Source organism: Xiphophorus maculatus, chromosome 6, assembly GCF_002775205.1.
Source record: "Xiphophorus maculatus strain JP 163 A chromosome 6, X_maculatus-5.0-male, whole genome shotgun sequence".
Taxonomy (NCBI): Eukaryota; Metazoa; Chordata; class Actinopteri; order Cyprinodontiformes; family Poeciliidae; genus Xiphophorus; species Xiphophorus maculatus.
In genome coordinates, this window is record NC_036448.1 from 23,307,936 (window position 1) to 23,334,304 (window position 26,369).

General features: G+C 34.4%; 1 protein-coding gene across 1 annotated transcript; it reads right to left on the reverse strand.

The window, feature by feature from the left end:
• Positions 1-17: 17 nt before the first annotated feature.
• Positions 18-25,530, reverse strand: gipc2 (GIPC PDZ domain containing family member 2). The gene is made up of 6 exons (XM_005801979.3): positions 24,926-25,530; positions 9,673-9,858; positions 5,744-5,924; positions 4,687-4,799; positions 2,698-2,779; positions 18-1,159 (listed from the first exon to the last, which is right to left on the reverse strand). Exons 1-6 carry the CDS (start codon positions 25,199-25,201, stop codon positions 1,008-1,010), a joined length of 990 nt encoding a protein of 329 aa, XP_005802036.1. The 5' UTR covers positions 25,202-25,530; the 3' UTR covers positions 18-1,007.
• Between the last annotated feature and the right edge of the window lie 839 nt (positions 25,531-26,369).

A 26,369-nucleotide genomic window follows, 5' to 3' on the forward strand; every position in this document is an offset into this window, starting at 1 on the left:
ACACGGCAAAAAAGAAATTACAATACGTCACATTTTATTTGTTTTTATGCAACAACTGTGATCCCTTATGGTTGCAAACAGCTGGCTATGGAAATTTATAGACGGCTCTGAAAAGGTCTTCACAGTTGCCATGCCTTTGATTTCATTTGACAATAATTTACAGAAATTGAACAAACATATGTAAATATGCCCTTTAGACTAAGAAACTATCTGCGTTTCCATTGTCGTTTGCGCTAGGATTTAGTTGTTGCTTTGGAAACACTTTTTCCGCATCACATGAGCCATGTGATCAACAACCGGATGTTACTACTGGTGGAGTCGACAAAGAAGATGACAGGAAGTGATAGGAGGAGGATGGAGCGGCATGGTTTTTAATGACTTGGGTGAAAATCGTGATTTTTAATTATGTTTCTTATTTAATGGAAACATTGTAATTGCAAAATTGCATTTTTATCTAAATATCGACAAAGTTTTGCACGTTTGTAATGGAAACGCAGCTACTGAGGAATGTCTGCTATCAATTTGGCTAACAACACAACAGATGAGAAATTATCACAAGTAATCTACCAGAAAGACAAAAAAATTACCTGACGAGAGAAATATTGCTAAAAATCTGCATTATTCTAATTACACAATGCTGCTGTAAAATCAGCAACATTCTCATATATATATATATATGTATATAAAAAAAGAAAAAATTATAAAAAGACGTGCCACACATCTGTATATCCAAACATACACAACTAAAAAATAGATTCAGAGTATGAAAGAGGAGATTTAAGCTTGTGAAGGTGCAATTTATAACCACTGTGACAAACCTCTGCAACATCTGGACTCGGTAATCAACGTTCTGCACACTGGAGGCAGGTCCGGTGTCAGAAACCGGACTCCAGGTATCTTTACATGCAAATTTCTTTATTGACACGCCAGCCTGCCTGTTTGTCCAGTCGGCTTGTGGGAGAGGAGTGTGTGTGTGTGTGTGTGTGTCTGAGGGATGCAGCAGAAACTTAAATCCTTCCCTGCTTGGCGTCTCCAATGGCGCCCCACACATCAAAGACGAACTCGTCGGGAAAGGCGAAGTCTCCGAGGGACTCGTCTAGAGCCATGGCGAACTCGTCGGGGTTCTTCTTGTCGCGGCCGACTTCGACCATCGTAGCAGCTGGAGAGAGGCAGGAAAAAAAAACTAAAATTACAGATGTTTCAGAAAACTGGATCAAAAAATGTGTTTTTGTCAGGAAGCTATGTCTTGACGACATGGATGAAAAATGTATCACGATACAAGAGTTTCATATTAGTCGATATTGATAATTATTGATTAGTTTTTGGTTTTGAATATCTTAAATGCTGCCAAACTGGTAGGGCTACCTTTCCCGTTTTATCCAGTTTTCACTCCCAACCAGTTGTTTTTTATTTTTAAGCAGAAACCTGAAACTGCTGCTGTTACTCAACAGCTTGTTGCTAGGTAACCACAGAATGAGTGAGTTGCTAGGTAACCAAAGAGCGAGCGAGTCAGTTGATCCCACCAACCTTTTGATTGAGCGGCTAAAGCCTTTCCCCTACCTACATCTCCCAGAATGCTGTGCAGTTCTGGATCAGATTTCAGTAAAAATACTGAATATTCAACCAGATATATTATCTATTGATACTGATCATGTGTCTATTATGATATATTGCTATTGATTTATCGTCCAGCCCTACAGGAAGTTCAAACCAAGATAACATAGTAAACTAAAACAGAATAACGAAAACTGAAATTGAGAAAATGTTTTAGTTAACTGAAATAGTGGGGAAAAACTACAACTTGAACTTCATTATGCGTTTATAAAACTAAGTAAAAGATACTGGAATTACAGATATATTCTTCATTTTCGTGTTTATGAATATATCTATTAGCCTTTCAAACTGATGTGAAATAGATTTTTTCTTTTTTACAATAACCTGCAAAAGCTTGGGAGAAAATACTCGTCAGTTGGTTGTTCAGCAATAATACAAAATATGTTTTGAAAATGGTATCTTCTGCCGAGTACATAATCACAATACTTCTTTGAACTCTGCACCTAAAAATTAACTCTGAAAAAACTAAAACTACCATTATAACAAACACTAAACTGAAAATAAACAATATTTAACCAATAAAAACTACAAAATGCACCCTAAAAACAAATTAAATCTAACTGAATTAGACAAAAAGAGACAACGAAATAAAACTATACTGAAAACTCTAAACTATTATCATGCTGGTTGAAGTGGGCAAAGATCACCACTGATGGGGCTGGTGAGCAGTGGAGCAGCAAAAGCCAATGAGGTGGATTAGCTGTGCTTGTTAACAATTCATGCTGTAATTCTGGACATGTTACATTTGAATGTTGTTTTTGCTCACCAGATATTGAGCTGTTAGCATGTATGATGCTCACGAGATTGTGGTACAGCAACAGTTTTCAGTCAGAGGCCTCTACGGATTCGCTGCAAGACTGACTGCTACCTGAGATCCATCACCATTCACCACAACTCTAAGGATGCTTGTGTGATATGAGTTTTGACATTTAATTTCTCTTGTTGATCAAGTATTTTTGAATTGAATTAATAATAATAGTGAAAAAATGAGTTGCATTTTTAATATTTTAAACAGGTATACTGAGAATAACTTCTTTAGGAGGAGTAATTTTAAATTCATGAGCTAATAAAACATGTTCTTACCAAGCTCGGTGTCTCTGATCCCCATGTAGCTCTCCAGGAGGTCGTCTACTTTCTTTATTGCTTTCTCATCAAATTCTGTCGGCTGCAAAACAAGAACAGTTTAGAATATTTTTGTCCAGTTTCCTTGAAGGCACAAGTGAAGTCGTAAAACACTAAAACAGGGTAGAAAGTCTCAGCTGTGTTATTTTTAAAGGAATACACTCACGCAGCTCCCATTTATGAAGATGACAAACAAAAAAGGTTAATTTTCAACCTATAATTTAAATGTTTTTCTTTAATTTTTCTTCATATAGAAATGGGCCGCTTTTAAGGTATTGTTCAACATCGTTTATTCAGACATGCCATGTTAAAAAGAGCAAGACATCTGGTAAAGACGTGTAAAAAAATGTTTTAATTAATGTCTTTAAATGCAGTAACTTAATCTCCGACGAAAAAAAAGTTTTTGTTTTTTATTTGCCAGTTTATGGCCTCAAACTCTAAAAACGCAGTGAGGTTATTTATTTTTTCATAATAGGATATTTTTCACACTATGTATTTAAAATTTGAACGACTGGATTTTCCTCTAATTTTCAGAGTGTGATTATGCTGCTTCAATAAAATATTAATTTATTTTTAACAGGATGCAAAAGAGCAAAAGGAATAGTTATAAAACATTAAAAGACAAAGCTAGATATAACATGATGTATTTTGCACTACAGTAACAGTGCTGCAATTATCAAGTCAAGAAATTATCCCCTTTCAGAGCCGTTGTTATAGTTTATATTTTGGCGAAGATTTCCAAAAAAACCATAGTGAATGGAAGTAGCTAAAAATCCAAATCTGAAGTAAAGATCACAGTTTTTATTTCCTGAAATATCACTATTTTCTAATTTATTTAGACATTTTTTCCAGCAGCTGCTTATTTACATTTTCCGTTTTAATAATTTGCCCATCATTTCGCTGCTGATACACCTGAATTCCCCCACTAAAGAACAATGAAGGTTATTTCTGTCTCTACAAACATTTCATCTAGTTCGGAGGCGAGTAGAGACAAAAATTATACTCAAGTTACAGTAGTTTTACTTTGACATATTTTTACTCAAATAAAAGTAAAGAAGTATTTGGTAAAATGTCTACTCAAGTACTGAGTAAATGATCAAATTATCAGTCATTTAATATTTAAAAATTACATAATCGGATGGACCAAATTACAAAGTTGAGTGGAATTGTTTCACATTTTAAGGACAAAAAGGACAATAAATGACAAAAAATAACAAAATCAGGCAAAAGAAAATTTTGTGTCTGTGTCTGGTGAATTTTGGTTAAAACCATGTCTCATCATTCAGTGGGAAGAAAATCCAAAAATCTTACTCGGATAAGACTTATGAGTAGCAATACTTCAAAATAAAATTACTCAAGTACAAGTAAAAGAACACAGTGTAATAAAATACTCCTAGAAGTACATTTTTAAAAAAATAGTTACTCATGTAAATGTAACTAGTTACTACCCAACTCTGTCTGAAACTAAATTACACCAATAATGACAAATCTTTATTATCAGGCATTAGATTAAAAGGGGCTTAATACAAATGCAACATTAACTTTTTTTAATATAAAAAACCCCACAAAAGAAACAAGTTTTTAGTTGACAAAATGGGAAAATGTTTGAGAAATCTCCTAAAAGTAATTTTTTTATAAAGTTACTCAAGTAAAAGTAATTGAGTAAACGTAACTAGTTATTAACCAACTGATCTATTTGATATATAAGCCACACAGTTTAGAAAGCATCATTCATCTGCTTCATAACACAATCCGACATCAGAACGTCAAATCCGTGGAACAGGCGGAATAATTCATTGAGACATTCACACCAGAGCTCAGCCGTCACCCACCGACTGAGGAAACTTCAGACATAAATATTCAGAGCAGCCTTTTAAATCGCAGTGAATCATCTAATCACTGTGTGATGGTTACATAAGGATAAAATAGACAGAGATGAGGATGAAATACCTCGTCCTCCACTGTGGCTGGACCTTTGGAGCGAAGTCTCAGCGTGCTCCTCCCCGTGCCGATCTTATTGTCGTTGCCCGGCTTGCCGCCCTTTGACCTGGGCTCGAGCATTTCTGTCAAAGTGGGAAAGTGTTAAGAAAAAAAAAATGTTTTCTGTAAACTTCTTTCTTAGTCTGTGACTAAGATGTGAGTCATTAAATGCCAAACACCTGGTCACTTTTTATTTATAACTGCTGGCAACATTGAACGCTGCTGACTAAAAAGAAATTATCTGGCATTTACCTCTAAAATATTATACTACAAGGATCAAACCTTGCCATAATTTTAAATACAATCAGGACAAAAATTACTCAAATAAAATACAAAGAAGCACTCTGTGTAAACTACCAAAAAAAATACACTCAGGTACACATCTCCAGGTAGGTGCTTAAGGAATCCTTTATATAATAAGTATAAAAACTATTCGGCTTCACAAGGTGGTGTTTGCTGTTTAGTTCATAATCATTGTGGTTCTCATTAAATAGCAAATTTGCTTGAGAAATTAAACAAAAGTTCAAATGATCAATCAATTATTCTGTGACATCACAACAGTCCAATCAATCAATAAATACCCAAAACGATCTGCAGATCATATCTATAGTAGAACTAAAAGGATTAGGGTTGAAACGATTAATTGATTATTGAGATAATCGTCAACTAATTTAGTAATCAATTAATCTCAAACTCAAAAATAGGCAATTTCCTGAAAAAACTGCATATTTGGAGAGGTAATAAGGCCTCTATAATTTTTATTATTAATAATTAATTTTGCATTTCAGGCAACAATATAATATAATATTTTCTTGTTTTAAAAAAATAACTGAATTGGATCATTTTTGCATCTTTTAATGTGGAAAAAAGCTTAATTTTTGTATCCAATTAATCGATTAATCGTCAAGATAACCAATAACGTAGTTCCAACCTATGAAAATGGTGCTTAAAACTTCAAAGAGTAATAGAAGGTCATTTAAAATGAAAATTGAATCTTGCATCTTGGAAATGTCCGTTTCGAACTCACCAAAAGCCTTCATGGGCTCGATCAGTTTGAGGGTGAAGGTCGTGTTTCTGGGAAGGTCTTTGAGCATGCGGGCGACCTCGTAGTGCCGCGTCCCGACGATGTTGCGTCCGTTGATGCACTCTATGTGGTCGCCCACGCAGATCACCTTCACCTCGTCTGCGACGCTGCCTTCTCGGATTCGCTGCCATGCAGGCAGAGGAAGGGCAGATTAGCAACAAATGTGACTACAAGACACTAAAAACAATTCACAATGTATAACTTTAGCTTTTCTACAATGCAAACAGGCTCAACTATGTACATATTCATCTACATTTGGATAAATGTTCACAGGAAGTTGCAGAGAAAAGTTTTGTTCAACTTTCTAGCATAAATTTCGCTGGATATTAGATCACAGTTTTTACTAGAAACAGTGAAACTCTTTAAAATCTTCTTGTTTTTTGGCATGGACTCAGTTTTTTACAACACCCCACACATTCTCAAACATGTTCAAATGTAACATTATCATCTTCCAATGGTGCACACATTTCTGTTAATAGCTTGGCTAATTTTTCATTAAGCGCTTTTGCCCTTTTTCACTAACTCTGAAAATGTTTATCGCACTTAGCTTCCCCTAAATTAATTTTCCTGATGAATTCTAAAGTGCTAATTTACTTAGCTGTTTTGCGAGCTTTCAGTTAACTAAAGTTCAACATCTATGTTGAAGTTTTGATCATCCACTGTTCAGTTAGATGCTCTTATTTTGAAGTTCCATTTCCTATCCTCACACTGAAAAAACACTAAATCTTACCAAGTATTTTGGTCTAGTTTCTAGTTTACATATCTTAGTAAACTTGAAATAAGAAAACTAACTGACAAGTAACTTTTAAGCAAGATTTATTTACTTGTTTAGAGTCAATAATTCCTTAATATTGATGAAAAAGTACTAGTATCACTGGCAGATTATTTCACTTACAACATGGGAAAAATATCTTGTTACATGTTCAATAATCTGCCAGTGGAATTGGTATCTTTTCACCAATATTAAGAAATTATTGATTTAAAGCAAGTTCTTACATTTTGCTTAAAAATAAGTTAGCTTTGTCTTATTTCAAGTGCACCAAGATATTTGCACTATAAACTAGACTAGGTAAGATTTTGCATTTTTGAAATGCATTCTCCACCAGTGCAGCAAACGACATTCTGCACCCACAATGCATCTCTGTAGAAGTTGTAATATTTATACAGTAAACAGTTTAAAATCTACTGATGTCCTGAGTTAGCAAAACTCAACAACTATAAAACTAAAAACATGAGTGGAAGGTTTGTTACAAAGAATCGCTTCCTGAAGTGCAACCTTTCAGGTAAGTGTGTAGTAACAACTTTGACCCTGGTGAGGGCGACGTACTGTGTTGCAACATGTCTGGTTGAAGTTAGCGCTTTAGCTTAATACAACGCTGGTGTAGCACTTTAGCATTAGTGGAACTAATGTTTATGATTAGTGCTTTAGTGTTAGCAACTAAATTTCTTAGCTAGCGGTGTACACCACCAGCTATCCATTAAAAATGTGGTTTTCTCGCAATCAGAATCCAACTGAAAAACCCAAATGAATCCAACTTTCAAACATTTGACCCAAACTGTTCAGCTCAACAGAAATGAAACTGGTTAGGATGTCCAGAAACAAACCAGGAATCTCCAAGATTCAGGCCCATAACAAACTAAAACCTGCTGACCAACAAAATAAAAAGAGAAGTATGTTTTTAATATAAGATTTCCAATGGGAATCTAAACATCTGAATCTGAATATTCCTTCATTTTTTTAAACTGGATGTGTTTAGATGATTTTCATACACAAGTGATGAAGTTATAATGTCCAGAAAGCAGAGGTAGACTTAGACATGTCAAATGTCACTCTTATCAGGAAAACTGAGATTAATGAACTGAAAGGTTGAAGTGAGGAATTTGAGGTCATGTTCAGTTTTTAGAGGAATAGATAATACAGAAATAAATTAGAGGCTGGAGGAATGCTGCTTTTACTAACAAATGATGACCTGCCGGTCCAGCCGCAGAGGAGAGAGATGAATCAGCAAAGAAATGAGGTTTTGGCTCTTAAATATATCTAAAATTACAAGAAGAAAATCTTTGAAGCAGAATGCAAAGTTTTGTATGAAAAAGGATTGTTCAGTGGTTCTAAGCCTCAAAAGAAAAAAAGGATGAAGAAGAAAGGATTAAAATAAGAACAAGAAAAATGTGACAGGAAGAACAAACAAAAGGTCAAAGAACAAAAGCAAAATGGACAAAAGACAAAGGAACAAAAGAAAGAACAAAAATGAAGAAAGGAAGTAAAAGAAAGAAAAAAATAAAAGAAAGAAGGAATGAAAGAAAGGACAAAAGTAAAAAACAAAAAAACAAAAGAAAACAAAAGTACAAATAAGAGAAAAAAAGAACGACAGAAAAGCCAAAATGAAGAAAAACGAAAGGGCTAAAATGGACGAAAGGGAAAAATAAGATATGACAGAAGGAAGAAAGAAGGAAAGAAAGTACTTATGGAACACATAAAAAAGAAGAATGAAAAAGAAATAGAGGAAAAAAGAACATAAGAAAGTAAAGAAAGAATGAAACAAAATAAAGGACAAAAGAATGAAACAGGATGAAGAATCAAAAGGACCAAAAAAATGAAAAAGGAGACACAAGGAAGAATGTAGAAACTGAAGAAAATAAAAAAGGAGCAAACAGAAGAAATGAAGAACTAAAAAAATGCAAAACGACGAACAAAAGAACAAAAGAAAGAAGGAATGAACGAATGAAAAGACTCCTAGAGATCCTGCAAAGATAAGCGGGTTTAGGCAAAGGCTGAAAGTTTCTACAAATGTCACAGAAAGATGTTAGATATTAAATGTGAAACCCTCATAACTTCATGCATAAAGTTAAAATATTAAGCAATGTTTTAAATATGAAGGTAATAAAGCATATTGCCTTCATATTAATAAAGCAAGCACAGCATATTGTTTATGTCTTCAGGTTGCAAACTGTGTACTGTTATATCATTTTCTACACAAATTCAAACATTTCCCTAAATAAAACCTATAAACAAAATAGTTTTTTTCTGCAATTTAATAAACAGATATTGTAAAAATACAGACAGTCTTGTTAGATTATATTCATAGAACAGGTTATTTATATTTCTCATGTTACAACTCAACGTCCGTGTCCTGTAATCGTCCCTGTCAATGAATCAGACTGCGGAGCTGCAGTGCAGCAGCAGCAGCACATGATGTCGCATGTGAGCAGATTGATCCCACGGATAAAACCATTACACAAGGTGACACATCACAATGCATTATGACTCACAACACATAAAGGTTTGAAAAGCTACCAGAAGAAAGAAACAAGTTGGTCGAGACCAGAGATATCAGGACTGTATTACTAAATCAGATAAGAGCTTGAGTTTTAGATTTTAACTGTTTCATAATTACATTTTTGAGAAACACAGTCAGGTCATATCAGAATAGAGAGGACCGGATGAAGATACTGTTGTCTAAAATACTTAAAGGTACACTGTAATGTACAGAGATTCTGCTGTTTTATGTTTGTTTTAGGACAGGCAGGAAGAAGCTTCTTAATATCAAAGTCGAATTAAGTTTAAAGCCATCAGAAAAAAATACATTCATGTCATTTCTTCTTATTTTACCATTTTAAAAATGACAAATATGCAGCCTGTTTCTTATGTTACTATAAAAACCCTATTTGATATTAGATTGTGATAGCTTATCAGTCATTGTCTGGAATCAATAATATAATGATTAACATAAAGGTACCAGCATAATGACTTGTCTAACAGGATAATAAATAGGGATGCAAAAATGGGTTGGTGAACACAATCTGCACAATCACAGATGGTGCTTTCACGTGTCTCCAACGTCTCGTTTGCAACAAAAAGGTTTTCTTCTTACCTTTATAAAGGCATAGCCTGCTCCATTGTCGGTTATGGTGAGGCCCAGGGCGTCTTCAGACTTGTACACTTCCACCTCCTTTTTGATCCCCTTAATGTGGGCAAAGATGAAATCCTCCAGACCGATCTGCCCCCCCAGCAGCTTCTCCATGTCAATCTTGTGGGTGTTGAGGGTACAGAACAGGATCTGTGAAGATGCAAGGTGTAGGTTGGTGATGATTTAACCAATATCCCAACGAAAAAGAGGATTCTGCTTTTATTACTGCAAAGTTATTATGTCATTTGTTATTTGTCATATTATGTCAAAGTTATTATGTGGTCTACAATCCTCCAACACCATCGCCAAGGGGGGAAACATCCTTCCCTTCTGTGCGAGGAATGTGAAAATCTGGCTTCACACCTTTGTAACTGAAATATCTTCTCAAGGTGGTGAGACGAGAGAAATCTGATCAGTGCAAACACGATACAGAAAATTCAAACACAGACACTGAAGCCCCAGGAGGAAAGCGTTGTAAATCATTTATCCTGAGCTAACTCATCTGCAGAATCAAGTTCATGTTTTGTGACTTTTTCAACCAACTATGGGAAAATCTGAGCCAAACTGGATTTACTAAAGAGCTGATTTCTGAGGGAAACACACAAAAATTAAGAGTTATTTTCTGATTTCATGGTAGAATGAACAAACAGTGTGCTCCAATCGAGCCTTGACAGCAAGGCCTGCGTTGCTTGTGTACCAACAGGCGTTGCTCATGCACGCATTAGCTAGCATGGCCTTGTCCGTTGCCTTGGGCTACCAGACTATAAAGAATAGGATTAAAAACAGTGGGAGGCCACTGCTGAGAGAGAGAAACTAAAAAAGGGAGTGATATAAAAAGGGGAGGATGTAGAAGCCTCATTCTGCCAATTTGTCTCCACTTAGGACAGGGTATTACCAAAGAGACGCCTACGCTCGGCTACCAAAGCTGCATTAAACTCCTTCTCTACGGTCCTGCTCGGCCGCTTCATGTCACACGTTGCAGAGAAAGCCTCTGCTCCAACACTTGACTCACAAGAACAGCTACTGCACCTCCCACGACCTGTGGCACGGCGCAAACACCCTGAGAACCGCATGGCAGAAGGGCAAATCAGAGGGAGATTCGTTGCAATCTGTTCAGCATGTAACCCCGGTACTGAACACATGCAAAAAGAAAAAACAACAAACTGAAATATGTTTAAATATGACCCTGAAGCAACTGCTGATGCATGGATTTATATAAATGCAGAAATGTAAAAAAAAGTAATTGGTATAATAATCAATTACTAAAATAATCATTAGTTTCATCCCTACTAAAGTATTTCCTTCCATTATATATCAATTTAAATTTAAGGTAAGTTTAAACAAATGATAAACAAACCACACAGAAAAGTAAGGGCTAAAACAATTAATCGGATTTAATCAATTTAAAAAAAAATAATTCTCAACTAAATTAGTAATCGATTCCTCATTAACTGAAGTATACAGACTTTTAAAAATGCCATTTGCAGGGCGTGCCGTGGTGGCGTAGCGGTTAGCGCGACCCATATTTGGAGGCCTTGAGTCCTCGACGCGGCCGTCGCGGGTTCGACTCCCGGACCCGACGATATTTGCCGCATGTCTTCCCCCCTCTCCTTCCCCGTTTCCTGTCAGCCTACTGTCACATAAGGGACACTAGAGCCCACAAAAGACCCCCTGGAGGGGTAAAAAAAAAATGCTAATGCTTTGCTAAAATAACATATTAAGAGCAGTAATTAAGTCAAAACTATATAAAGAAGATTTACATTTTGCATTTATGTTTCTAAATATGTTCTATGCAGAACTCTGAAGCATTATTTAGCTTCACCTGGTCAACATACACTAAAGCAATGCTATGTTATTGCATTTTAGCCAATAACATTGTATTTTAAGGGCCTAAATGTAAACAAACCACACATGCACACAGCTTCTCTCCTGTATGTACAATAAAAAGTGAATTAAAACAGTGGAGGAAGCAAACAAAAAATATGCTGACACATTTAGACAAATGATAACGCAATCATTTACCTACGTCAACAAAGGCAAATCACCTGCAGGTTCTCCCTGTTTTACTAGTTTCAGCAAGGCCTTCACAATATTATAAAGCTTTCCAATGGCAATATTATTGTTAAAAAGCTACAAAGGCAATTGTTGTGGTCAAAAATTGCTATGACAGTGATATCAGTTGCAAGACACACATAGAAACAGATTAACTTCACATTTAATTTATTTTCATATCTTCTTATGAGAAAAGAAAGAAAATGAAAATCCAAATCTGGGTTCCATATTAATTTAAAATACACTTTACAGATTAAATAACTGAAGGTCACATTTCTCCAAAGAGTGAGTTGAATCCCTGAACTTAAGCTTTAATAAAATATATTTTTTCTTAATGTAGGTAAAAAAATAAATAAAAAATTTGACGTTTTTCAAGCAGTAATGTTGCAATCAAAGCGACTCTCTCCTTTAAGTCTCCACCCACACACTCAGGGATCACTTTTCCTTCCCGTGAAGACAGGTAAGACGAGACGAATGACGCACCTCCCTCTGAAATTTACTCTGCACTTAAACCATGTTGACTTCAAACTCAAGAAACCTGTTTCTTACGCACCAACAACTCCTGTTCATCTACCTCCTTAAATGAGACAAAACAGGAACAAGAGGCAGACAGCAGAAACGTTACATAGGTTCTGGAGTTTATGATTTAATCACAGCACTAAAAATCTAATAATTTATTTTGCAATATCTTTAACTGCTCTGCCAAACCAATATTGTAAGCTGAACTGTTAAAGATGAACAGTTCTCAATTTGCTGCTTGTCATTTTATAGATTTTGGAAACAAAAGGTGAGACTGTAGCAAAAACACCCACAAGTTGAGCTTAAGCAGCTGCTAAGTGTTTTGAGCGTTGCAGTTACCGGTCTATTAAAGATCGTCCTGCTGCTAACACTTTACCTTTCTTCTGTTTGTTATGTAAAAATAATAATCTTGACAGAAAAGTTTCAAATGCTAGTTTTGTACCAGTAATGCAGTCATATTGTGCCACAGCTAAACTTAATCAATCATCATCATTGTTTGTCCATTTAAATATTAATATTAGGCTGTGTAAAATACCATTTTATAATATATAATATTCTATCAATTATTCTGGTGATTAATCAAGTAATCGGATAAAATTGTTTAATATTTTTCATTTAAGCACAAGTTTATTTTATTCAATATTAGAAATGTTTAAGAAAATGCAAAAAAAATACATTTTTCAAATAGGAAAACATTTTATTGCCTAAAATGCAAAAACAAAAACGGCATTTCTTTATTGGATTCTTGATCATTTGTAATAAACGATGCATTTGCAACCCTTTCTGCTTGACTTACCGTCAATACAGAGTAGGTCTGATCTATTCATTACTTTTTTATTAATATTTGATAACAAAAGGAGAAATCTGTACTGCTATAACAGCAATAAAATCATTCCTGTAATTTCGGACCTGGACATTTTAACTTTTAATATGCAGGCGAGTTAATACTACTTCCAGTCAGAAGAAACTCATTGGTATAATCTAAAATATTGCAACCTAAATCTGGATAGAGTATGAATACTTTTGTGCTTAGTATACTGCCCTGAAAAACAACTCAAATACAAACATTCATCTCCATGATTAGTGGGCCTAACCTTCCACAAACGAAGTGTTTACTAGTTTTATTGAAGATATTCAGTATAAAATACTGATGTACTGTTGTTACTGAGTCTGGTAGTTTTAATAGTTAACAGGAAATGCTGATGTGAGCTGTACGTTTTCACCCAGAAAAAATGTTTGTCAGCATGTAAGACTGGGCAATCATTTGCCAAACTGCGGATGTGACACAGATGAACAGGTACGACAATGAGTTTCCTAAAGGTGGTTCCCTGATCTGGGCTAAAATCCTGTTTCTGATTAACTGAAACTATAAATCAGTCAGTTTATTAAGTTAACTAATCAAGAATAAGATATACCATTTATCAATACGAAAAAACAAGCAGTACACACATATTTTTTCTAATAAAAATGATTTAAAAATAACAAAAAATGTCCAACAAACAAATCCAGAATAAGTAAAAAGTTACTCATTTTATCAATCCTCTCTCATTTATTTTTTAAAAACATACTGTTGAGTAGTAGTTAGTTACATTGACTTTGAAGAGTATTTTTTGCTGTGCTGCTCTCTTTACTTTTACTTCAGTAACTTTATTATGAAGTATTTCTATTCTTACTTGAGTAAAATTTCTGGATTTTCTACCCAATGAATGAAAAACAAAAATGTTTTAACCAGAAATTCACTAGACTGAGAGAAACACCTGCAGTTTTTATTAAAGCTTCATATGTTTTTTTGTTGAAAGAAACTGAACTGGAAACATTTTATTTTGAACTGATTTTGTTATTTTTTGCTGTTTATACGAGTTATTGTCAACATTTTATATGTTATATGTTTGGTCTATCTGATGGTATAATTTGTAAATATTAAATGATTGATAATTTGATCAGTTACTCAGTATTTTAATGAACTTTTTACCAAATACTTGAGTGACTTCTTTTTTTACTTTTACTTTAATAAAAATATGTTGAAATAGTACTACTTTCACTTTGGAAAATTGTTGGCTACTCTACTGACTTTTGCCAGTACTTGCAGAAATATGTCCTGAAAGATGGTGGCAGCTATAATAATGCATCTCTGATATGAAGATAACAGAATAAAATCAGACCAGAACAACCAGAAAAGAAACATAAATAAAGAAGAAAGCAAAATGTAATATTTACTTCTGCTTCCTGATGAATTATTGATTTAAAAGTGAAAATATTTCCTTGAACAAAAAGACCAGAGATGATTAATTTCTCTGTTTACCTGAGGTTGAGCCCTATTCTCACATCGCCACGCCCAGAAGGTGACAACACTGACTTTCTGTTTCAGATTGTTTGCTTCAGCTGAATCTGCTTTCTATGTAGAGAGCAATCAAAACCATGTGCTACTTTCCAAACCTGTTCCGCCTAAGCAATGACCTACATCAATTACGCCAGACTCCAGTCGGCCTTTAACACACTTTTTCATGTTCCCTGTATTAGAATATAGAAATGCACCAATCAGGCTTTTCTTGGCCTAAAACCAATTTCCAGTTCATCTTCAGGTTTTACAAGCAATTTAGATTTTGACTGATTCCAGTTTTTATTTCAAAAGATTTTAAGTTTATTTTTATGGAAGAAGTAGTTTTGAATCCAACAGAAAATGAAGTAAATACAAGTAAGGGTGCACTGATTACTTAAGTTTCAGATCGGTGAATCTTGTCCACCGATCTCATCTGCCTCCATGAAGGTCTGAGAAATCAGCAGCTGTTCCCTTTTGCTCTGCAATGAGCGAGGGTCGACTGACAGATCACTCTGTCAACTTAGCAACTTTCTTGCTATATTTAGCAACTTTAAGACAAAAAAAATGAGTAAATAAATAAAAATGAGTATCGGCCAAAATCAGAATTGGCAAATCAGGCTTTTTAAATATTTGTGTTCAGCCAGAAAACTGCAAACTGTGCACTCCTAAATACAAGATTATCTAAATTTACGCACCTCAGGATATATAGCTGACATTTACAAGATATTTATCGAGTTCAGAAAAGTAAATGCTCCTGGTTAATGTTGGTATAGACAGAACATGTTTCTTTTTCTTTTTAAGTCCTTATTGATTTAATGAAAAATAAAAAATAAATAAGTCAGATTCAGATTTTTTTAATGTTCAGTTGTCCTATGGTCAAATGTTCAAATACGTTAAGTAACAACTGATAAGAACAAAACCAATAGGCAGGTTAATAAAACACTGACATAACAGCTTATCTATGCAAGACGTTAAGTTAGATAACTTGTATTTCCTCATGACAAACTTTATACAGTATTATTATTACCATTAATGTTGTTACACTGCTTTTGTGTGAAACTTTATTGTTGATGCTGCTGTGGAACCTTAATTTCCCAATAAATTCTGTTTGATGACATTGTTTTACATTTCTACCATTAATAGCTTCATAAGAATCTTATGTTTAGCTTTTACACAGTTACTCAGTTAAAATACAATTTGATTTTGTTTTAGATCCATCAACTAATAGCTCAAATATATCCATAGTAAAACTCAAATGTTCAGAAGAGAAAAGTAATCAGTAAGTATATTAGTAACAAAATATCCACAGAGCAGGGGAGTAACTAGTTACATTTACTCAAGTAACTTTTTTGAAAACACTTTTAGGAGTATTTTTACTACACTGTACTTTTTACTTTTACTTGAGTAATTTTGCTGTGAAGTATTTTTACTCTTAGCTGAGTAAAATTTCTGATTTTCTTTTACCCACTGAATGAAAAACAAACATGTTTTAACCAAAAATTTGCCAGACAGACACACTCCTGCAGTTTTTGTTAAAGTTTCATAAGTTTTTAATTGAAAGAAACTGATTTGGAAATTTTTTTATTTTGCCTGATTTTGTTATTTTTTTGTTACTTACATAAATTATTGTCATTTTGGTTCTTAAAAAACATAAATTTCCACTTATATTTATATTTTGGTCCATTTGATTCTGTAATGTTTAAACATCAAATGATTGATAATTTGATCAGTTACTCAGTATTGGAGTAGACATTTTACCAAATACTTTTTTACCATTACTTGAGTAATTTCTTGGATGCCTGCTTGTTACTTTTACTTTAATAAAGTACTAGTGCTATTCTTACTTGAGTACAACTTTTTGGGTAATGATTAAACATCTTGTTGTTATAAATATGCTGGAAATAAAAAATGGGTAATTTGAGTTTAACCTAAATTAACTTCTTGTTTATTTACACTTCAGAGGGTTTGTTAAAGCAAAAAAACAAAAAACAGGCAGACGCCCAGATGGGATTGTTCAACCTAATCCCCCACAAGCCCCCAGTTAAGAAACGTCTGGCCAGGCTTGCGCACGCACAACAATCTGAAATCTGCAAAACAGAAACTAGTTGCAAGCACGGCTCTTTCCAGCAACCACAGCCCAGAAATTCAAATGACAGGCAAATAAATTCATGTGTGCTTTCAGGTAACCAGGTGGACAGGAGGCAAAGTCCAAGAGCCACACCTGAAATTCTCCAGCTGTCCGGCCATTAAAACGCAGACCTTGAACTGAGCCACTGCTGCCAAACAACCAGTTTGTCAGAAAATAATTACGACTCTTGATGTGTGTTGATAGAACCGCTGCAGTCTGACCTGCTGCCTTAAAAGGAGTATTGAATAAAAGTTTACCAGTCAGATTTTGGTCACAAAATGTTACAGAGGACAAGTTAGGAACCAAAGTAACATACATTTTATTATATTTTTTAACGTAAATACTGTGGGATTTTTATTCAAGGTTCTCATACCATGGAAATCTCAACACCAAATGGAAAATTTAGATGCATTTATTTTAATTTTACAACTGATTTGTGAAACTATTGGAACAAGCAACCAATGTTTTTTTAAACAAAATCGCCCCAAATTAATTTTTTTCTCTTTATTTACATTACAGCACTCTATATGTAAAAATAGCACAAAATATCTTAATTGACTGATTTATTTGTTGTTTAATTTTCCATTACCAGCTTGATTTATACTTAATTCATTGCTCACTAAAATGTATTATTGGTAATACTGCCCAGGTTTCCTGTTAGTCCAAACCCAGTGGATAAAAACAGATGTCACAGTCATAATGATTGATGCTCATTGTGAAACCGTCTTTTCATTTAGTTATGAGTGCAGACTGAATTTGACAGCTGTGCATAAAATTTCAATAGCTGAAGCTTTAAATTGTATTTTTAATTAACATTTTAATGCCTAGTTAAAATCAATCCCAGCTGACTGAATGTGGTTGAGAAAACTCCACTTATAGTCACAGCATGCTAGCATAGCTCTAGCATGTTAGCTCTTTTTGTGGATTTTTGTTCATAATCATTGTACACCATTTGGCTAACAGAGGTCAACATGCATTTTCTAAGAGATGGCATCTGAAAATATGCATCAGATATTCTTTATAGTTTAATAATAATAATTAAGAAAACAAGAAATCTTTTCATTAAAACCAAATCGCTACTGCTCAATTTGTGTCAACAGGTTTGAAACCTGGATTAACATTTTTAATCCATCTTCATGATGTTTAATTAACCAGTTAATTATAAATCAGTGTTTCTTGTATTTTTGTGCTAGAAATGTGACATTACAGAGAGGCCCAGTTCTCTTAGCTGCTCTACAAATTGGGAAAAACCAGTGAACATTCAATTAAGAAAAAAATTAGGGGTGCACCGATAGCAGTTTTCTGGTCGATCGTAGATTACCGATGTTTTAAAAAATCTAACTTACCGATTCCGATTTTGGCAGATACTATTTTTTTGTCTGAAATGTTGCTCAATATATCAAGAAAGTTGCTGAATTGGCAACATTGGGGTGACTATTGTTAAGTGTAAATGTGCAGACATGACCTGGTCGGCCGGTTTGTCAGTCAAACCTCTCTCACGGGAGAAAAGAAAAGTACAGTGGTTGATTTTTAGACCTTTGCCGAGGTTGATAACATCAGAGGATAAGATCGGCTTCACATGCAAAAATGGGCCGGTTCTCCGATCTCCCAAAATTAAGGAAATCAGCACAGATAAATCGTCTGGCCGATAAATCAGTGCACCCCTAGAAAAAATGTGTTGATTTTTATAAGTCAAATAATAATAAACTACATTTACAGCTTTGTTCCTGAAAAACTGAATTTCAGTTTGGAAAAAACCTAGCTTTAAGATGATTTTATCTTCTGTCTAGCGATAATAAAGTCCAGTTCCATCACAGATATGCTGAATGTTGGTGGTGTTTGTGAAGGGAGGAGGCCCGGTGGACAGAGCTGCTTGTCTGGGTCCTCTGGGACGAAAATGTGACGAGTTATCTGGTTAGATTTCAGGCAGGCCCCACTGAGCCGGACACAGGAGACTTCCTGTGCTAAAATCTGTGCAGTCTAACAACAAGCACCATCAGATCTTTCCGAGTTTGTCTCAGGTTTTTTAAAGTCTACATTTGTAGAAAAAAAAGTTACAGGGTGCGCTGCCAAAGGGAAAAGAGCTGAAATAATTCAAATCAGTAATACAAGTCATTTTGTAAAAAAAAAAAAAAAAAGTTATTTAATTTTACAGGTTTAGATTTCTCAAACATGGATATCTGTGTCTCCTACTACTGTATGAGTTTAACAGTTAAATAGCTGCCTGACATAATTAACTAATAATACTGATGGCATGCTGAGATTTGAGCTGTTATTTTTACTCTCCTGCCCACTGGACAAGTATTACGGCATTACAGCAGGAAATTATTTTCTCTGTGTGCCAAAATGGAAAAACAATCACCACTGATTCCTGTAAATGTAAACGTTCTTCTAGTCTCTGATAACATTTATAAAACACCCAGTTTACAGCTGCAATAAGATAGTAAAGGACGAAAAATAAGCATCACGGGTGTAAATGAAAAGTGATAAAATGTTTTTTTTTTCTTCTTCCCTGTGCTAATTTCATAAATATGCTGCAAAAATCAACTCAAAAATAAATAAAGAGCAATAAAATGCCCAAATTTATACTTAAAGTCTCATTTGATTCAGTTTCAGCATTCACTCTTTATAAATTCATACCTAACATTACTTCTAGTGAACCTACGTAACAGTTCCACCTCTAAGAGACTGACAAAGAATTACATTGTTTAAAGGCATCGGTCAGGATGAGGATTGAAAAAAGGTTCCACAGTAAATATAAACTAAAAGACTAGATGGAAACTGCTCAAATACAATGCAAAGAAACAGTCAGGAATACTGAAAAAGCTTCAGAACTGTATGCAGAGTACTGGTTGTGTTCACGCTACAATAATTTCATATATTCTCCAAAACGCTGAACTACCGAGAACTTTTTAAGTCTTACAAAACCTCGTGGGACAATGTGTTAATATCCGATGAAGCCCAACTTTATTTATTTATTCACAACTTAAGAAGTTAATTTTGGCTTAAAAACAACTTCAGGAAGTGAAAACCTTACCTAGAGTGAAACACAGCAGTGGCTGTATAATGCTCTGGGGTTATTTTCTTCAAATGGATGTAGAGTTTAATAGAAGATGTTATTAACAGATTAAAATACATTGGACCACCGGTACCGAAAGAACAGCTTTGGGTAAATGGTATGTTTTTATATTGAAAGTCAACATAAAAACATTTATAACCGTTTATCTTAATGGTTGTAACATCAAATATATCTCAATATACATTAATATACATTAAAATCCTTTTTTGCACTACCACAGAAACCAACATCCACAGTGCTCTGCGTTTTCTCCAGTCTTGGGGTTACAGCCAATCAGCAGCAAAGAAAATGAATGGTGCGCCTTGATTGGTTGCTTTACAAACGCCAGCCAATCGCATTGTGATTAGCATTGTGCCTAATCGGCTTCCCAAGCTGCCTTTTATTTTGAATATTTTTGATACTGAAAAGAAATCTGTGTATATGGTAAGTTTTCCATGAATAATCTGAAGTTACAGAAAGACCAGGATGCACAGTGCCAGTTATTTTTACAGCCTTAAACTTCAGTATCTGCTAGAAAACAGATGAAGATGAAGCAGGATTTCATTTTTTAAAAACATATAAAATCAACATGAAAATGACTGTGTGAAGAAAACTGACAAGACATAGAAAGAGCCCAGAACTAAGGCTGTGTTCACGCTGCAGGTCTTGATGCTAACTTCAGATTTTTTGATGAAATCCAATGTTTTTTTGTCGTTCATATTAATACTAACCAAACACGACTGCATTTAAACTTCTGAGTGAACAATTTATGATCCCAAGTTGTTGTCATCACACAGCAGCAAATTGTTTACAGAAGTAATAATGGATGGAGTCGTTTATGGATTAATTTTAAGGTTTATTGACATTGGGAGCCAACAGTATCGTCACAAGATCATAACAACATGAAGGACGTTAATAAAAAGAAAGAACAAATAATAGTAATGGCTTTTTATGACGCATTGGCTGCAACTTCTGTGGAAAAGTCAGTTTGGAGGTGAAGTCAGAGCCAAGAGAGGTTTGATTGTGATGAGATGCACTTCAGTAACTTCTTTCACAGTTCATAATTATAATTTTCAGCCATTGTTTACAACTAGTTTTAATACATTTGGCTTCTTCTGCTGCAGAATTATGACATGTTGCAAATCTTTTATTTCTTTAAGGTGTGATCTTCTGATTTGAAGGCTTATAACACATCCAAACTAATTTTCTTTAATGCTGTTTTAATCATATAATTAGATGGAGCAAATATTTCCCATAAGCAAAAAGATGCTGCTACTTCAAACAACAGAAAACAAAAGTTGCACGAGATTAACGCCAATTAAACATCTTTATGTATAAGCATTTATATGACTTTAACTAAACTAGAAGTTCAGCAAAGAGCAAGCTGTCAGCTGATATATTTGCAAACTAAAAGCAGAGGGAGTTTTCACTTTTGATGCGTTTAAGAGGAATAAAAATTGGATTTTCAAAGCAAATCAATGGAAACAAAGTAGATTTTGATCATTGTCCAACTGATTGGTGTTGAAACAGTTAATATAAATGGCTGTGAAGGAGGCAATATTTAATCCAGTGGCATAAAATGACATAAAAATTGGATAAAATGCGACATGACTGTACAGACTGCAGATACTTTAAAATCAATAGGATACATATCTGATTTGGCATTACATATTAAATCAGATCTTTGATGGGTGAAAAAATAAATTAAAAAATTGGAATTGGGTTGTTCTGAATGCTATGATAAAGTTAAATAAGGATAGTAAAAAAGTGGCTTTTGGTCCCATTTTCCTGCTTTGTGAACATAACCAAAGTCTATCAAAACATCTGTCTCACAATCTGATTGATTTGAAGAATTTTCTCCAAGTAACTTTTAGTTGCTTGTAAAAATCTACAAAATAAGACTTAAAGTGAATACTCAGCTGTGAAGACAATGGTTTTCCACCCTATATTCACATTAAAAAGGTGAGTAAACGTTTCAAACTCTTCCTTCATTCATCATTTCCTCTAGTCTTCCAATACAACTTGTTCAAAAGTCTTTTGTCACTGTGAGAAGAACAAACTGAGGCAGCTTCAGTAAAACTAGTTCAGACAGGAAAAGCCTAATGAGCGTGACAAATAGACTCAGTGGAACAAACAGCCATAGAAAAACCGCCGCTGTCCCATTCAGATAAAACAACAAAAAAGAAAAAGAGTTGGGACTCATTAGAGATACATTTAAACAGTTGATGACTTTAAAAAAATGATGCATCACTAGCCAGGTTGTGTGATTCACTGTAAACCAATGCGACTCAGATCTTCATGGTTTCCTGTTCAGATATTTGACATAACAAAACATACCACTCATGCTCCCTTTTCAAAAGAAGAGCTTAGATAGTTCAACCTCAAAGGAAAGACACAGAACCTCCTTTTGTTTCCAGGACCTCCATGAACAGCTTTTTTCCTCCTATTGGAATCTGATGCTGAATAAACACGATAACCACAACTAAATATAGACATGTTTAGTTTGGAAGGTATCCGGTGACGGCATACGGAGAAGGGACAAAGATCACTCTCAGTACCTCAGGTGTAAAAGGTGAGGCAGGCCAGAAAGAGCTGACAAGGCGTGTCTTTGGAGACATGACACAAAGCTGACTTAATGTCCAGCACAGGATCCATTTCTGAGAAGAGCTACATATTAAACTGCATTCTTTCATTGCTTCCTGCAATGTCACAGTAAAAGTTTAGCATTTTTACCAATACCTACACAAACATTTTACTCCTTACCACTAAAACAATGCAAGCATTTCTACATAGATGAACAAAAACTAAATGTAGGCAGTACCAACTAACATGTGCATTTAACAAATCACAACTATATCAGAGAGAAACATAAAAATCACAACCGACTAGGAATTCAATATTCACATTTAGATAGAATATATCAATCAGAAGATAAGTAAGTAATGTTTATCCTTCTTAAATACAATCAGGACTAAAATTACTCAAATAAAATACAAAGAAGCACTCTGTGTAAACTACCAAAAAAAATACACTCAGGTACACATCTCCAGGTAGGTGCTTAAAATGTCACCACCACAAAATCTATAGAGTCAGCTCATTTCAGCCTACTGAGATATCTTTTATGACGAAAAATAAAAATTTCAGCTCAAAATAAAAGGAATAATATAACAAAAATAAACAAATGTCTAAATAAAATGTAATCAACAGACATCCAATGCCTTGATTTTCAAATCGGAATGAGAACTACAATCAAAGGAAAGAGGAAGTAAAGTAAAATCTTCAGAAAGTTAAGAGTATACCTATTTAGACGTATTAAATCAGAATTACTCAACAACCAGGAAAATAAGCAGACATAAAAATAATGAGTACACATGTATAAAGTAGAAAAAAGTTGGGATTAAATTACCAACCTCCTGCAATACCAGTTAGATTTTTCTTATTTAAGGTATGACTTGCTGATTTTGATTTATTTTTTAAGGCTTTCAACACATCCAATCTAATTTTCCTTCCTTCTGTTTTAATCATATAAGTAGATGGAGCAAATATTTCCCATAAACGAAAAAAAAATTGTGCTGCAAAGTCTTTCTCAACAACCAAAAACAAGAGTAGCAGAAGATTACCACTAATTATTTTTTTGTGTAATAATTTACATAATGAACTAGATGTTCAGGAAAGAACATCTAGTATTTCCAGACTAAAAGCAGAGGGAGTTTTCAATTTCAATTATTTAAGAGGAATAAAAATTGGATTTTCAAAGTAAATCAACGGAATGAAGCAGATTTTGATCATTGTCCAACTGACTGGTGTTGAAACATGTAAATGGGTAAATGGGATGGAGGCAATGCTTAATCCACTGGTATAATAGTAAAGCCAGTAAGAGTGAAACAACATGCTAATAACGTTTGGGCAGATTTATATGTCAGGTGTAAAATCCTTTGTGAAAAGGTAACAAGATGTTGAGGGAGTTATTTTTTTTTAAATCAAGTAGCAACAGAATCTAAATTAGAGTTTCAAAAATAATAAATATATTGAGGATAATTATTTAAAATCTAATCAATGTAGCAAGATTTATGTAACCAACATTTACCATGAGCTAGAAAGTGCTGTAGGTTTCTAGATCGAGGCAGTATCAGCAGAAATGAAATGATTCCAAGATTCTCCCCATTTAAGTATCAAAAATTCAAAAAAACTTAATGAAAAAACACGCAGGAAAGCTGAAAAAGTAGGAGTTTTCAAGGTTTGACACATTTAATAGATGCATAAATCAATCTGTAAGAGTTTAAATCAGCCATTGTTTTAGCAGCTGGTCAGACCACAAAGAAAACAAAAATAGTTATTGACCAGTAACAGCTTCAATCAATGCTTATTCAATAAATAATGGCGGATATTGGGTTTTTTTTCCTTTTCTATCTCGTATTGATCTTGTATTGATCAGTGATTATTGAATTGGTGCATCGCAAGTTAAAAAAAATACTGCTTCGATGTATGATGGAGGTAAATAATTAATATAACAGCATATGTATGCAGTGACATTTACTAGAGTAATTTTTTTCAGGGTGGGGGGGGGGAGTATTTTCAGGAGTATTTTTACTACGTTGTACTTTTTATTTTTACTTGAGGAATTTCATTATGAAGCATTTCTACTGTTACTTGAGTAAAATTTCTGAAATCTCTACCCATTGAATGAAAAACAAACACGGTTTAACCAAAAAATTACCAGACACAGACACACGCCTACCGTTTTTTGTTAAAGTTTCAAACGTTTTTTATTGAAGGAAACTGATTTGGAAAAAAAAATATTTTGCCTGATTTTGTTACTTGCATCTATTAATGTCATTTTCGTCCATAAAATACCTAAATTTCCACTTAACTTTATATTTTAGGTGATCTGTATGTAATTTTTAAATATTAAATTATTGATAATTTGATCAGTTCTACTCAGTACTTGAGTAGACTTTTTACCAAATACTTGTTTACTCTAACTTGAGTAATTTCTTGCACGAGTACTTTTTACTTTTACAGTAGTTGAAAAATAAGCTGAAGTCTTACTTCCAGACAATTATAGGCACTCTGCCCACCTCGTACTACAGGTGAGTTTGTGTGTTTTTTATTATTAGTAGTAGTTATTATTATTACTTACATCAGGAGGACTGATATTGAACGCCTCTGCTATCTTGCCGTAGAGCTCCTTGACGTTGGTGAATCCCTCGATCCTCCCGGTGGGGCTGCCGTGCGCTAGCTGCGTGTGGAACACCAGCTTGGGCCGCAAGCTGGCAGGTGGAGGCGGGAGCCCCGCTCCGTTCACGGCGGATTTACCCGGGCTCCCAGCACCCGCGTGTCCGCCGCTCAACTCCTCGTTTTCGACCAAGTGCTCCTTCGTCGCCTTGTTTTTCTTCTTCCACGGTCCGTACGGCATGTTTCTGTCGTCGCTTCGAGCCGCCCCGTTTGAAAGACACCGAAGATGAGGCTGACCTGTTGAGTTCAGAGCCCAACGGTCGGGTTCGTCCTTATTTACTTCCTCCTCAGTGTCCTTCTTCCTCTCTTCCTTCCGCCAACGCTTCTTTTCCCTCTCCTCACCTGACTTCTTCTCTTTATTTATTTATTTTTTTTTCTCTTTAAAGTGGAAAATAACTCACACGAAATTTCAACAGGTAAGATAAATCCTGACCGAACCTGCGGACTGCTGCCCAGTCCTCGGCCAACAATAGCTCCTCTGTTTGTGTGTCAGCGTGTTGTGGGACGCAGGCGCAGAGGGAAAAGCTGTGGATCAGGAGGGCACCTGTGCGCCACAACAGGGACTGGATCCGCCTCAAAACAATTAGTACCACAATTTACCTTTAACAAAGAGAACAAACATTTTTACATGAAGTTCTAAGAGAATATAACAAAAATAAATAAATCAATAACTCATTTCTGTTATTGATATTTCTGTTATTGTTTTCCACAAGTGGGTAGAGTACTCAAAAATTGTACTAAAGTAAGAGTGGCAATACTTCAACATATTTTTACTCAAATAAAAGTATAAAGTAGCTGTCCAAGAAATTACTAAAATAAGACAAAAAAAAGTATTTGGTGAAAAGTCTACTCAAGAACTGAATAACTGATCAAATTATCGGTCATTTAATATTTAAAAATTATTTCAGTTTTAAAAAACATTTTTTTAGACTGGTATAATGGTATATGAGTAAAATGTCATGTGAAGTGGACATTTTGTTATTTTAAGCATGAAAATCCCAATAATTCATAAAAGTAACCAAAAATAACAAAATCAGGCAAAAGAAAAAATGTTTAAAAATCAGTTTCTATGAAACTTTAACAGGTGTGTGTCTGTGTCTGGTAAATTCTTGGTTATAACATGTTTGTTTTTCATTCAGTGGGTAGAAAATCCAGAAATTTCACTCAAGTAAGAGTAGAAATACTTTCTAATAAAATTACTCAAGTAAAAGTAAAAAGTACAGAGCAGTAATAATACTCCTAAAAGTATTATTTTTCCCCAAAGAAGTTACTCAAGTAAATGTAATTAAGTATATGTAACTACCCAACTCTGTTGGTTTTGATAAGTTCCTTCAATTTATTTTCTATTT

Bases quoted from the DNA above. Each gene is read 5' to 3' on its own strand.
- gipc2 (XM_005801979.3), bottom strand. From the start codon at position 25,201: ATGCCGTACGGACCGTGGAAGAAGAAAAACAAGGCGACGAAGGAGCAC. The intron at 9,859-24,925 runs GTAAGTAATAAT...GCATCTTCACAG, and splicing joins TCAATATCAGTCCTCCTGAT to ATCCTGTTCTGTACCCTCAA. The intron at 4,800-5,743 runs GTGAGTTCGAAA...CCACTTTGACAG, and splicing joins CGAGCCCATGAAGGCTTTTG to AAATGCTCGAGCCCAGGTCA.